The sequence below is a fragment of the Colossoma macropomum genome, unplaced genomic scaffold (genome assembly GCF_904425465.1).
Source record: "Colossoma macropomum unplaced genomic scaffold, Colossoma_macropomum, whole genome shotgun sequence".
NCBI lineage: Eukaryota > Metazoa > Chordata > Actinopteri > Characiformes > Serrasalmidae > Colossoma > Colossoma macropomum.
The window spans coordinates 27,060,343-27,075,522 of NW_023494786.1; the positions used below are offsets into that span (position 1 = coordinate 27,060,343).

General features: G+C 40.3%; 1 protein-coding gene across 7 annotated transcripts in view; it reads right to left on the reverse strand.

Annotated features, from left to right (window-relative positions):
* The window catches only part of frya (furry homolog a (Drosophila)), a 158,226-nt gene that overhangs the window by 30,894 nt on the left and 112,152 nt on the right, over window positions 1-15,180 (reverse strand). For all 7 annotated transcript variants that reach the window (XR_005007006.1, XM_036565238.1, XM_036565208.1 and 4 more), the window contains exons 37-46: window positions 14,030-14,180; window positions 10,952-11,055; window positions 9,909-10,094; window positions 7,549-7,750; window positions 5,221-5,342; window positions 3,814-4,001; window positions 2,310-2,404; window positions 1,617-2,230; window positions 547-644; window positions 289-459 (exon numbers count right to left, since the gene is read on the reverse strand). Coding sequence is in view for 6 of the 7 variants with exons in the window: in XM_036565238.1 (XP_036421131.1) it covers window positions 289-459; window positions 547-644; window positions 1,617-2,230; window positions 2,310-2,404; window positions 3,814-4,001; window positions 5,221-5,342; window positions 7,549-7,750; window positions 9,909-10,094; window positions 10,952-11,055; window positions 14,030-14,180 (1,931 nt within the window). In the remaining variant the exon portion in view is untranslated. The remainder of the gene's footprint in view (window positions 1-288; window positions 460-546; window positions 645-1,616; window positions 2,231-2,309; window positions 2,405-3,813; window positions 4,002-5,220; window positions 5,343-7,548; window positions 7,751-9,908; window positions 10,095-10,951; window positions 11,056-14,029; window positions 14,181-15,180) is intronic.

A 15,180-nucleotide genomic window follows, 5' to 3' on the forward strand; every position in this document is an offset into this window, starting at 1 on the left:
ACTGAAAAAAATATATTTAGTTGTTGAGGCTTCTGTGTAATTTTTGTTAAGTATATGTTTTCAGATTTTTTCCTGATGATAAAAAAACTTGTATGTAATATTTGAATAAATGGTCTGTGGTTTTTTGAAAAGAACTGTACATTAGTAAATAAATAAACATAGTACGTCATTGCAATTTCCACTTTTTTAAGCCTCAGCTATTGAAATATTAATATTAAGAAAGAAATATTAATGTTGACACAACAATATAAAAGGAATGAACCACATATTTTGCATATTTTGACTCACCTCTGCCATGTAGGTGACCATGCTGACGGTGTTTTCACTGAAGGCTTCATGCAGGTAGCGACACACCACGTTGACCCAGGAGAAGCAGTCGCGGGTGTACGAGTGGGTTTTGTACAGAGTCATCACGTGCGCTAGGTTGGACAGCTTGGCGTTCTTTTCATCAATGCAGACCTGAAAATCAAATCGGGTGATGATTAGGGTGAAAAATTCTACATGTGGAACAGATGTTAAGTAAGATGTGAGTTTAGTTCAGCAGACCTGAGCGATCCTCTCAGCCACGTCCTTACAGAACTGCGTTGGACAGTCAAAGTGCTGCACCAGGTGAGGGAGGAGGCAGAGCACATTCAGCGGGAAACCTGCAAGAGAGCAACAGGACAGGCATGATTATACATACATACATACATCATCTAAACCGCTTTTCCTTCTGGGTGGCAGTGGGGTGCTGGAGCCTATCCCAGCTGTCATTGGGCCAAAGGCAGGATATCACAGGGCAGACAGACAGACATACATACATATACAATCACACACACATTCACACCTAGGGGCAATTCAGCATTTCCAATTGGCTTGGTCTTTGGACTGTGGGAGGAAACCGGAGTACCCGGAGGAAACCCACGCAGACACGGGGAGAACATGCAAACTCCACACAGAAAGGACCCCGGTCGCCCGGCCGGGAATCGAACCCAGGCCCTTCTTGCGGTGAGGCGACAGCGCTACCCACTGCGCCACCGTGCCGCCCAGGCATGATTATGCCTCTTTTTCACAGTAGCTATAAAATGCATCTTCCACCTGTTCCGACTGAGGTTCCTCAGTTCAACTACACTCTTAGAAAAAATGGTTGTTTAAGAGTTCTTTAGTAGCCATGGACACTCAAAGAACTATTTGCATGATGAAAGGGTCCTTCGCATCATGAAAGCGTTCTTCAGATTGATGGAGAATGTGTTGTATATGGTTCTACACAGCATCCTTTTGAAAAGGGTTCTATCAAGCCTGTAAACAGAAGAACCTGTTTCTGGTGCAAAATAGAACTCTTTTCAAAAAGGTCCTATATAGAACCATCCACAACACATAGATGTTGTATGGTGTGGTGTGGGCCTAAATCTAGTTTGGTGTCTGTGGCATGCTCCCGCCCCGTAGGCGGCCGTCATCGTAGGGGCCCGGGGGGCGGGCGCATGCCACAGTGTCATTGTTCAAACACACCTGACTCATCCAATTTGTTAATTACTAAGTTTAGTGGATGTGTTTGAACAGGTAAACCATCAAACTGTCAGGGGAAGGAGAGGGAATGGACCCCTCTGGTCTATAGGATGCCAATCATATCACCTCACCTATGGCCTGCGAGGTGTCCACCACAGGCAGGCGGGAGACGGGTGTGAGCTGAGAGAAAAGTTGCAGTGTGAGCTCTGTGGTGCCGGCCGAGGTGAAGCCCTTCAGCAGGAGCTGATGGAGCCCGGAAAATCCACTCCACCTTAGCTGGCTCTGGATCTTCTCCAGCTTCTCCTTGTTCTCCTGCTTGTCTAGAGAGACATGGGTGAACAGCTTCCCCAGCAAGCGCAGTGACATCTGGTACTCAAATTCAAAGTCTGACTCCATAAGGGACACGGCCGCCCAGAAGATGGTGGCCAGCAGGTTGCGGGGGTGGTTAGCGTTGGCTGGATTGGTGGAGACCACGTTGTCCCTGGAAGAGGTGGAGGAGTGTGAGCGGAGCCTGGACAGGTTGCCCTGGTGCTGGTGGGTGCAGGCATTGATGCGGTCCAGCGTGGCACTGCGAGGAACCTCAGAGGAACGCTCGGCCTCACCGAAGCGCTTGGGTACAGAGTAGCTCCGCTGGTGGCGGATTCTTTCAGATGCAGTCCCTGTGCCAGGGACCAAGTCAAGCTGGCTGGTGCTCTTCCGGTTGAACAAGAGCTTACCATTGTTCAGCAGGTCTGGAGAAGGAGCCCTGGAAAGATACAAAACTTTTAGCTCGGGAAAACGATTTCTTTCTTGCGAGTGTAGTTTATTTTTTGTGAGTGACTTGCCTTGTGAGAAGAGCCATTAAATCATTGTTCTTGAGGCACTCTGCAAGGTTGTCAACCACTGATTCAAGGGTCAGAAGCAGCTCCATCACATAACCCTGAGGAGGACACACATTTTGAGTCCACCAGCCACATTAAACATACCAAAATAGACATACTGTTGCCTACGAGACAAAATCTCATATCTCCAAAACGGTAACTTTACAGGAGAAGAAAAATGTTCACAGGGTGTGAATAAGACTTTCCTCCAAGTAATGTTTGAATATTTCTATTGATCTGTTCATTATGAAATTTTAACGCAAAGTAAAAGGCGACTGGCATTTTCAAATTCTACAAAAAGAAGAAAAAAAAAACATTGTTTTATCCCAACTATGATGATATTTAACATACTTAAATTTTGTTACATTAAAACTTATGCTTATTGTCACGTATCCCTCCAGCCTTGACTCTCAAGACTCCAATTCCCAGAACCCCCTGGGTGATCACACAGTTCCACCTATCAGAGATCAGCTTCACCAGACTAGTGATGTTTTTCACCTGTGTATTTGATCATGTGACTATATCCAGTTAGCTTATAAGCTATTATGTGTTATTCCTTGTGTATCTGACCCTTTGTTTGTGTTTATTGACTTTGCTTTTCGCTTGTTCCCTTTTTGGATTTCAGTTGCCTGGACTCATTTTGGATCTGGCCTTTGCCTGTTTTTTGACTTTGATTGTGGATTGTGGACAAACAGGTACCTCTTTTAACAATGAGTTTAATCATCTGACTGTCTGACCCGTTACGCTTATATTTAGTGTACACAGAAAAAAAAACTTTGAAATGATAACTTTGTAGGAGGAGAAAACATCCTTAACATCAATTAAGGACAGCAATTTTATTCACACAGCCACTATTTGGCCCTCTTGCGTTGTGAGCATAAGCTTCAGGGGGTCTTTGAAAACCCCTGTGTAGAGCACTATACACTTTAATGTTTAATGTTTAGTACACTATGGCAGGGCTAGGCTGGGAATTAAATTAAACCCTGGACTTTTATCTAGACCAGCACAGTGACATCCCCTCACTTTGACCCCTAACCACAACACCCCTAGGGGTGGCATTTGCATAATTGAAAATTGGTCACATACTTAAATGCAGAGGGCCACAAACGTGTCAACATAGTGCTACATATCTAGCACTATGACTCTGTTTCTCACTCTCTGAGCGGCCCGCACACAAAGCAGCCCAGCCCGCTCCTCATGATGATTCTCGAGCCAGTCCTAAGGGCCCTTCTAGATGGTCAACTTTTTTCTTTTATCAATGTATGTTGCAAGTTGGGTTGGAGCAAAAATGTGGACTGTCTGTGTCTGGGGGGGCCCTGGGAACCACTGCACTATGACCCTACAATTATCAAAGCCTGGTCTGTGCAAATTTGCTCCTCAGCTAATGGTGAGCGAGTTCCAGAAGATTTATATGGCAAGAGAGATGAGCCTCGCCCGCTGTCTCGCCCACAGAGACAGTGAACCTCACCTGTACTTCCTCTCCGTGCTCCCCCACCACCTCCACCAGACGCGAGAGCAGATCTGACACGGCCAGCGCAGACAGAGGCTGCCTCAGCGCCCGGAATACCTGGAACGATCGGCCAGCGTAGTGCCTGGAGGAGCTGCACAGAGCCGTCTGCAGAGCCACGTCACTCAGCTGCTGCTCCAGACGTACGTCTGTACACACAAACACATACACATAAACATACACGCCTAATAAAAAAATAATAGTCATTATTATTATTTCTTTTTTATTTATTATTATTATTATTATTAATATTCTTATTATTATCATTATGCCTTCAACAATATACTGCATTCATCAGAAGTCTAGCCACACCAAGCAATTAAAAATAGCCTTAATAAATGACAAATACGGATGCACAATTGGAATCTGCCAAGGTTGGAATTGGTATAGTTTTGCTTCAAATATGCTATAAGCAACCATCCAGTTTATCATTTAGATTTCAGCTGATCTGTATTGCAATTTTACAATGTAAATAATGTGAGTCAGGTGAGTGCACCCACAGTGTATGTGAATGGTGCCGCTGCGTCTGTACCAGAATATCATGACATACATTCGTAAGCAAAAGTTTGAACATAGCTTTCATGTTTTGTTGATTCTCTGAGTGAACATAGGTGAACCTATCCTTTACAGAAAATACACTTCAGTGTAATTTTTCTGCACAGTTCCTACTTATTTGCTGAGTTTAACATATTGGAAAAAATAGAACATGAAATATGAAGCGTCATAACTTCTGCACAGGCCACATTTTATGTTTCATTTTTTCCAATATGTTAAATTCAGCAAATAAACAATAATTGTGCTTTACAATGTGCAGAGGTGTGTTCACTTTAAAGGATACATTAACTTATTTTTACTTAGAGCAGCAGTAAAACATGTCATTTGACCAGTGCCCAAACTTTTGCATATGACTGTAATTATGATGTGACTCATTGTATTAGACAGTCAGACATCTCTTACTTTTGAAGTGTCATGTTATTTGATTCATGGTTTTTTGACTGATTTTTCATTTAAGAATTTAAAACGAAAGTTGGGCTCATTAAAAACAGATAATGTGATTTATTTCTTGGCTAACAGAAAGTACTGGAAATGTGCTGGTGTGCATTGATTAAAAAAAGGCCATTGACTGATGTGGCCGTTAAGAAATCGGTACTGGCCATAAAAATCAGTGCAACACTAACAAGCATGTCTTCTTTATTGTTTGCAATAGGTCTGTATATATATATATATATATATATATATATGTATATATATATATATATATATATATATATATATATGTATATATTTACTATTAAAGAGGAAACAAACTTTGGACAGACCAGAGAGTTGTATGCAAAAGGTTTCCAGGTTTAAATGGTATAAACTTGCCTGATTTGGACTCTTTCAAGACAGACACCACATGGCGAAGGAAGTTAGTGAGCTGCTCAGTGCTTTTGGAGTGCTGATGTTTAGGCGTGATGTCTTCATGGCACCACAAAGGACCAAATGGCCTAAAGACCAAAAGAACAAACCACACAGACAATAAATATTCATAGCCAGAGCAAATCAATGAAAGTCAACAAATCAGAATAGAGCTTCATCCATCGTTAAGCTTTTATGGGATAGGCTCCAGCACCCCCGTGACCCAGGAGGATAAGCGGCTTAGATGATCAGTGAGTGAGTGTTCATAAAAACATCTGTAGGCAGAATGTCACATGAATGGAAAGCGATACAATCAGGAAGGTGATATAAAATGACTGGTATTAGCACTCATGGTTTTATGTGCTTCGTTGTCCAACTTTTGATAGGTAACACTTACATCTGAAACCACCACACGTGCTTTGTTTGCCCAGTTGTAGAGGACAGTTGTAATAACACCACATTGCCACTAGGTGGCAGAAGAGCCAAGCATTAATAAAGTTTCTTAACTCAGTATAGTTTGTATCTCTACCACAACAAAAACAGTTTATCATTTATTGTTCTTTTATTGCGAGTGGGGGGTGGGGGTGTGTATGTAGTCATATGTAAAAGTTTGGGCACCCCAAGTCAATTTCCATGTGTTGATGTTCTATGTGAAAATAAATAATAACACCCTTTGCACATTTTAATGCACAACTACTGTTTACTGATTAAATTTAACATATTGGAAAAAAATAAAAGGTGCAAATGTTATGGCACATTTTAAATTTATTTTATTTTCCAATATGTAATGCAAATAAATAACAAATTGTTCACTGAATTTGCAGAAAATGCTATATTTAAGTTTGTTTCTTGTTGAAAATGTGTTATTTTCACTTCAAAAATCAACAAAACATGAAAAGTGTGAACAGGGGAGTGCAAACTTTTGCATATGTGTATATGTGGAACTTTTTTTTCAAAATTTCTGCATAAGATAAAATACAAGGTCATCCTCTGAGACCAAGTCAGAATTGTTCACAGTGGTGGTGGTGGGAGCCAACCACCTGAAGAGTTTAATGCCTCTAAAAGCTCCCTCATACAAAGTTATTACATGAAATGAATATGCTTCCAGTTGCCTGAGACATCGTTTTATTATAGCCAGGCAGTTCGAAAAGATGCGGTGACGCTTCACAGGTCTCGGAGGAAGCCTGTGCTAGCCTTCACCCTCCTAGCGTTGGGAGTATCGTGTGATTATGATGATGAGTTTAATGTCTCTAAAAGCTCCCTCATATAAAGTTATTACATGAAATTAATATGCTTCCAGTTGCCTGAGACATCGTTTTATGATAGCTTTGATAAAAATTTGTCCTGAAATGTATTTATTACAACTAAATTACATGCAGGGTGTTAACTAAACTACATGCAGGGTGTTATAGGGCAGAATGGTATCAATAGAACACATATTTTGTCAGATTTACCACTATTTTACCATTTTTAGCATTACATATTATAACTCAAGAGACGTGTAGGTGCACTGGTTATTCTGGGTAGTAATTATTTATATTTACCACTCTGAAAAAATGTTTCACTTTTTGCAATGACTAATTATGCAGAAGTTTAAGTGGAAAAATGGTGGAATTCCTCAATAAAGTCAATGTGAATCGGTATCAGAGAGGGTGTCTGAGCTGAGCTAGGTGAGCAGTTGAAGTATGGGTGGGAAGGGATGCTGAAGCATGATATTATTGGTTAATATTATTGTATTGGTGGGGGCTCCCAAGTGGCGCAACCATCTGCGTTGGCCCTATCATCAGGAGATTGCGAGTTCGAACCCTGGTGATGCTACAGCCATCCTTGGCCGGGGGTCCAAGAGAGCACATTTGGCCTCGCTCTCTCTGGGTGGGCAAGATGGTCCCGCCTCTCCCCTCCTATCACTCAGCGCGATGCTAGCCAGGCAGTTCGAAAAGATGCGGTGACGCTTCACAGGTCTCGGAGGAAGCCTGTGCTAGCCTTCACCCTCCTAGCGTTGGGAGTATGGTGTGATTGGGGGCGTCCTAACTAGTGGATGGAATTGGATATGACTACATTGACGAAAATATATATATATATATAAAAGAAGAAAAAAAGTTAAGCATTTTTAATCTGTTAATGTATATTGCATTTGTACAATTAAAACAAAAATTTCACACAAAGTGAAGGGCAAATGGTGTTTTCAAATGGTGTAAAAAGTATAAACCCAACAGAAATGGAGTTAGTAACTAACTAGGATGGTGAAAAAGTATTTTTGCAGCGTCCAGCTGGACTGAGTGTTCGTGTGATTACCTGGTAGTGAGAAACTCTACAAGTTTGCTGCTTTTCTCCTCTGCCTCAGTGCTGCTCTCCAGAGGGTCGGACTCCTCGTGGGACAGGTGCGGCAGGTTACTGTTACTGCCCCCCAGACTCAGGCTGGAGGATGTGGAGGATGAGCTCAGGCCAGAATCCGGCACCGGGGAGGCCTGACCATCCCTCAGGAAATCAACGCCACCTGGACATGGACACAGGCAGGAGAGGCATCAAGACTTTGTGGTGGCTGTGCAGTGAGAAACGGGCTGAGACAGGAGGACAGGCTGAATTAAGAGTGAGTTAGTTTTGTAACTGTTAGGCCAGAAACATACTGCAAGTACACAAACGCACATGAAGACAAGCGCACAGTCCAGCTGTACATATTCACAGTGCATTCTTATGTTAATGTGGCTGTTTTAAGCCTCAGCAGGCAAAGAGGAGTAGCCAAAATCAGCGAGATCTACTACTAGGCCTGCTCCAATAGCCACAACAGTAACAAACAAGTCAACTCCTATCAGACACATTTCAGAATACGTCTTACTGGCAGTGGGTAAAGCGTGTGTGAATGTGTTTATGCTGGTGGTCCAATAAGCCACAATGCGGGTGTGTGCTTGTACAGTTGCAGGCAAAGGTTTAGGGTCAAATTACATTTTGTTGATATTCCTATTGCAAATAAGTACAAAATAAGAACACACTTCTGCACAATTTAATGCATAATTAGCATTCATTTGCATAATTTAACATACAGAGGAAAAAATAAAACATAAAGCTTACGTTATGGCACGTTTTATATGTCATCTTATGGTTTTCCAGTATAACAAACTGAACAAATACATATAAATTGTACTTTGTTAATCCTGAAGTTCACATCCCAGACTGAAATCCACAGCTATTTGCTGTATATACCCTTGCTGTATATACCCTCCCGTATGTTTTGATTATGCACCATCATTTTGAAGTGCCATTGATAATGAGCATCTCCCCTCACTGAAAGGAGATGTAGTGTCCCTTGTCCAGTGTCAAACTTTTTTAGTTATTGTTTAGAAGTGTGGTGCCTGTCGCATAATGCTGGCGTAAACATCTACGTGATGAAGTGTCGATCCGGGCTATTTGGGGCAATTTGGTGAAATTCCACAGATCCTTTAACCCGTATAAAGGCCAGTCAAATCATGCACATATTACATTAGCAGACCTTTTCTGTAAAACTAATCCAGCTTGAATAGGGCTTAGTCTTTATTATGTGGAATTATTGCATATTGCAATAACAAAGAAAGTATGCCTGTTTGTGTTAGAACCTTTTTGAAAAGTGAGCCATCCCTAAACTTTTGACAGGCTGTGTTATATGTTGGGGGCTGATTTTACAAAATTCTTCTCTGTAGATGATAACAGAGTGACTCTGATTGAGGCAGTTATGTTTACATTCTCTACTACTTGAATGAGACTAAACCAGAGGTGAAGAGCTCTGGCACCATGCCAGCTCAACACAGCCAAACCAGAATTATGACATGAGCATTAATCTCAGCAGGAGTGTTATGACGGGGGGCCGGGTCTTGGACGGTGAATAATGTATTATCAGTGTCAGTGTGGCTCGGTCCAGACATGTTCAGCGGAATGACAAATACAGGACCTCGTCTTGTGTGCGCTAGCCAAGTCTGTAGGTGCCCCTTTAAAGGGGAAGAAGATAAAAAGAGCTCAGAGGAACGTTCTAATCAGACCCTCTCTGTACGTATGATGTTTTTGGCTTGGCTTCCGTATGTTTTCATTGCAGATAAGGCCATTCCCACTACTCCCCCTCCACTCCCCCCTCAGAGGATTTCGAAAGTTCGCAGCAAAGCTATGTGTTACATCCGAGTCGATGACAAGAAGTCCTTCTAAAATTAGCGCATGTGAAATTGCAAAGAGTACAAGTATGTAGTATTTAGCCCTTATTACTGTTGTTCTGTGAAACATTCAGTTTACAACATATGATTATTCAAAATACTTAAATAATTAAAATAATAACACAGTAATAAATTACATTTATACATTAACAGGCTTACTTTCTGTAACGACTAAATTCCTGTTCTTTTAAAAATCAGAAAAACAAAATTTCAAAAGAAGAATAACTTTTCATTAGATTTAAAATCAAAATAATAAGAGGCATACAGCCGTATGCAAAAGTTTGGGCGCCCCTGATCAGATGACATGTTTTGTTGATTTTCGGAGTGAAAATAAGGGAACACATCCTCTACAGAGAACACACATCAGCACACTTTAATGCATAATTACTGTTTATTTGTTGAATTTATCATATCAGTGAAATCTAAAACATAAAATGAGGCCTGTGCAAAAGTTATAGCACATGAGGGCTCTGGCCGTACCTGTGTAGAAGAAGTCGGGCTGGTAGCTGGGCCGGATGGTGAGGCTTTTGGTGCTGGTGGCGTCGTGGCTCTGCAGCAGGACGGAGGCGAGGAGAGGGAAACTGCGGCTGCAGGAGAGAGACAGCAGCAGGTGCAGGAGTAGACGCTTACAGTGCTCAAACACCTCCGGCCTACAGTGATCCATACCTAACAACACAACAGAGAGAGAGAGAGAGATTTTCAGTGAATATGAGAGAGAGAAAGAGAGCAAGAGAGATTGAGAGAGTGTGTTTTTTTTAAGAGAGAGAGAGAAAGACAGAAAGTGAGAGAGAGAGAGAGAGATAGAGAAGGAAAGAGAGTCAGTGAATATGAGAAAAAGTGAGAGCAAGAGAGAGTGAGAGAGAAAGAGAGAAAGAGAATGATTTTGTGAGAAAGACAAGGAGAAAGAGAGAGAAAAAGGGAGTGAAAGAGAGAGAGAGAATGATAGAGATAAAGTGAGAGAGAGGGAGAGAGCGACAGAGAAAAAGGGAAAGAGGGAGTGAAAGAGAGAGAAACAGAGAGAAAGACAGAATGAGAGAAAGAAAGGAAGAGAGAGAGAGTTCATAGGTGTATAGATGCATATATGTGTGAGAGACATAGAAAGAAAAAAGAAAGAAAGAAAGAAAGAAAGAAAGAAAGATAAACAGAATGACAGAAAGGATGACAGAAACAAAGAGAGTGAAAGAGAGACAGTAAAAAGGAGAAAGAAAGAAAGAAAGAAAAACAGAATGACAGAAAGGATGAGAGAAACAAAGAGAGTGAAAGAGAGACATACAGAGAGAAAGAGACGGTATTTTTGTCAGTAAATCGTTTTGCTCGTATCCAAGGAGATCTAAACGCTCCACATATTTCAGAAAGATGATAAGATCGTGCCATCCTGCATGCTCAATTACAGAGCAAAGACCTCAGTGATGGACAGATTCTGCAGTCTGATGTGTTTTATCTGCTCGTCAGACAGAATCTAAACCATCAGGCTGTGAATCATATCAAAGCTTCAACCCGAGACAGTGAGAGAGAAAACTCACCCAGAAACAGAGCGTGAAGCAGCAGGGGCAGATGTAAGGCCCAGTCCTCTCTCACACTGTGGTCAATCACCAGCTCCGTCATAAAGATCACTGCTATATTACACCTGTACAACAAACACAGCACACATACTGACCTTTTACTGAGCATTTCAATTACAAACTCAAACATTAAGGCAATAAGCCATGAGAGGTTATGCATTACAGTGACGTTACTATGACGTATATCTTTTACCATTTAAAATAACAGGCAGCTGTAACAAAATACAATATAATGAACTATGCCAATTTCAAATAATCACATTTTTACTAGTAATATTCACACACGAAGAATTCTTCCAACAAGCAATATAATTTGTGAACAGTAGGTTGTGGTTGCCAAACAAAATAACAGTCAAAGGTTACTCCATGAACAGCACAATAACATGTCAGATCAAAACCAAACGAGTATTTCACAATGGCTTCCAATGTAGCTCAGCCAATCAGATTTTGGAACTACAATTAGTAGTGGGATGAACTGGTATACCAGTTGAAATTCTTTGACTTGACATCACCTTTATACTGGTATTCCACAAGTAAGTGCAGAAAAACAGAACAGAACATTTCAGACGTGAAACATTTACGCCTATTTTTGCTGGGCCCAGGGAAGCTGCTGTGGGCTTATGCAGAGGGTACATATTGCTCAGTTCTGTTTTTGGTATTTTGCACAATAATAATGTTTCACTGTTAACCTAAAAACGAAATGGAGCATGCTAAGCATCTAAAATATTTCTAGAAATGTCTTTTTTTCATTATATGGATTGGTATAAGGTTGTACTTAACCACTTTGCGCTGTACCCAACAACACCCCTTATCTGTGGTAAAACTATTATAATGCATAGCTTTTTTGCACAAACACACAATATGATAAAATACGCAAATATGACAATGTTAAATGACAAAACCAATAAACAGGTTCATAGATAATTCTTCTACCAAGAAATGTAGTTCAATTAGGGTAGGCTTTCTTTGTCAATAATGGACCACTTAATGAGGCCAAGAACTACAGTCATGTCATGAACTTTTTGCATTTTTGTCACATTATCATGAACATGTGTAATATAAGTGTTTAGCATTTAAAGTCATCTTATGAGTTTTATAATCACATCATCACAGCAGCATTAATGCTAATTGCTGCTAGTGCCTCTATGTGATTTCTGGTGTTGTATTACTATCAAGTTAACAGCACTGCACATTTTTCTCCCAACACTGCATTTAATCCTACTTATGGTAGATCTAACAAAACACAGACATTTGAAGCCTGTACGACATTCAGATAACATATTCTTGCCAGCACACTGCAAACACACACCCCTTCTGTACAAACTCACCCTGCATCCTTACGTTACTGCGGTGGTAATAACACTCAGTACTCAAGGGGGCAACAGAAGACAAACAAGAATGAGAGCTACTGTCACTCCAACATCCGCAACTACTAAACATGTGAACGGTGGACGAGTGTTAGGTGCTTTACCAGTTCTATCAGCATGAAGAGGTGATTATGTAACATATGTATACGTTTATGTGAGCAAACAGTTTTTTTCGAGAGACTTGTCCAAATGCTCGTCTGCTGTGACAGTTAACCGGAAGAAAGTATACCGGTGATACAAGACAGTTTGGTCAGCCTTGCTGTCACTACAGAATGCAGCTCACAGTTGTGTAGCAGTATGAATCGCATCGTGATACGTTTCAGAACGCAGCGACACACAGAACCGCGTGTGGTGTCTGTGTTCACATACTTACATGAAGTTAAAGTGAATCATTCAGTAAGTACTTTATACCAGCTGATGCCTGGTCCCATCCATCACTCCATACAAGCAATAAAGAACCCAAGGGTTGTGAATCTAAGACTGACTTCAAATAGAGAAACTCTCATGCTTGAAACATACATGAAACTAAACCGCACTTGAGTTGCATAGTTTAAAGCGTTCTGCAACTCATTTGAATCTCATTTGCAACAGTTGCAAGAGCTGCAATTTCATGAAACAAATTTCTTGAAACAGCCAATCAAAAGGCTGATAGCATGTCATGTGATCAGGTCAAACGACATACTTTCAAATCACTGATTTCACTGGATCAGTGGAGAAGAAAAAAACAAAGGAAGATTTTTTTAGGCAGTTGAAAAGAAAAGCCCTCTCCTTTTCGACTGCCTAAAAACCCCGACTGACTCAAGGTTGGTTGATTTTCATTTTGTCACTTTCCTGGGCCAAAAAAAGTCACAAACTGAAAAATGACAAAAATAGAAATAAGAGGTTTTGTTCCCACAGCAGCGCTATAGCAATCTAAACATAACAAGGGGTAAACACGTAAATTAGACCCTGTAGATGCAACTTTTGAAGTTTTTGAAGATGCATGGAAATGATGTTGTAAGCAACTCACGACATGCTAGTTGCATGACAGTTTCACCATCTAAAGCCACCCTCAGTGTGCTCATATCAGGTGTGATTTTACAACAGCTTTGATCACAGCTCAGTCAATCAGATTTTAGGACAGGTGCTATCTATTTTATAAATGAATATACATCATAAGATATACATTAAAAAACCAAATAAATATACATTTTAATATATACATCATAAACCAGCCTGTTCTTGAAGTGAGTCGGCTGCATGTCTCATACACAGAGATTTAAAAAAATTCTTAGTAGCTCAGCTAAGCTTTAAAACACGCTTCATCAACTGCATCACTGAAAGCGTGACGGTAGCTTTAAAAGGTTTCACATTCCAAAATGTTTATCTCTCTGATAAAGAGAGAATGACGTGTTTCATATTTTACCATTACATGATTTAGGACTTGGCTTGCGTTGGATCGATGCGGTTAAAACCGGTTTGAATTTGTTTCCAAAAATGTTTTCCAATCTTCTGAAGATTATCAGATTTCCAAGAATCTGACACTAAAAGACACTGATTTAAAACACATGCTTTTCATGTCTAAAATGAGCAAAACATCTTAGGTCAGCTGCAGAAGATGATCAGTGTGTGAAATTAACTTCTGGGAATGTTTTTATCAGATACATACTGCATTAGAACAGAGTGAACTGACCTGTGCAGTGGTCCTCTTGGAGTGACTGTTTCGGGCAGATAGTCCACCAGAGGTGCCCAGCAGCCTCCATTAACAGGCATGGGCAAAGGGAGCGGCTGATTGGTCTCCAGAATGTTCAGCAGCCAACCAGCATACAGCGGGAGGGGCTCACCTGCACATTTAGGAAGCATTTCGTAAAGATCATATTTAATAGTCATGCCAAGCTTCTTGATGGATGACTACAATCCATCAGTTATAAACATGCTTGGCAGATATGGAAACAAATGGAACCGAAAATTTGGTCAGTGCTGCATTTTACAGTCATGCCTTTCTTCTTGATGGCTTGAGTTTTGACAAGAAGCCATCAAGCATGTCCAGTAAATTGAGCTCCACAGACATCAGGATTAGTTAGAGAGTTTAATAAGTGTTACGTCTTAAAGCAAAAGAACATTCCAGTCACTTCTAATCCAAAGCTGTGTTATTTGAGGTAGTTTTTAGGTGAAAATGTTCTGCACGCACAGCTGCACCATTTATCTCTTCTTTTAAAATGATGGATAGCATAATTTTTCAGAATAAACACTGTAAAAGACTTTTTTACTTAAAAATAAATGTAGGTACCATTTTAGAATAAGACTACCTTTATAAAGAGTTTATAAATGGTTTACAAATAGTTTATTATTAATGTGTTTATTTATTAGACCATAAACACCTTAATCATTAACAAGCAGTTATAACACATTAATAATAAAAAACAACAGTAAAGAGCAACAGTGACCTGTTGCTTGCCAAATAGTGAGCCCAGCTTCACTTATACTGTTAAACTCTAGATCTTCATGGCTACTCATCTTATTTTGTTTTCTCAATCAGTCATTAAACCTGTCAGCTTCATCAGATATCCGTATTCATGTGATATAACAGGTCACTCTTACCCTTTTATTATTGTGTTATAACTGTTTATCAATATTTTAAAGGTGTTAGTGACCTAATTAATAACCATTAATAAACTAATTTTATAATTTTAAACTATTCATAAGCCCTTTATAACAGCCTTATTTAAAATGGGACCAAAGTTAGGTACTTGGAAGAAAAATGTTGAGCTCAATGAACATTAGACAGCAAGTTTTCAGACTCTGTCTTGCATTCCATTAACGCTTTGTTAAAAGCAGAATAAA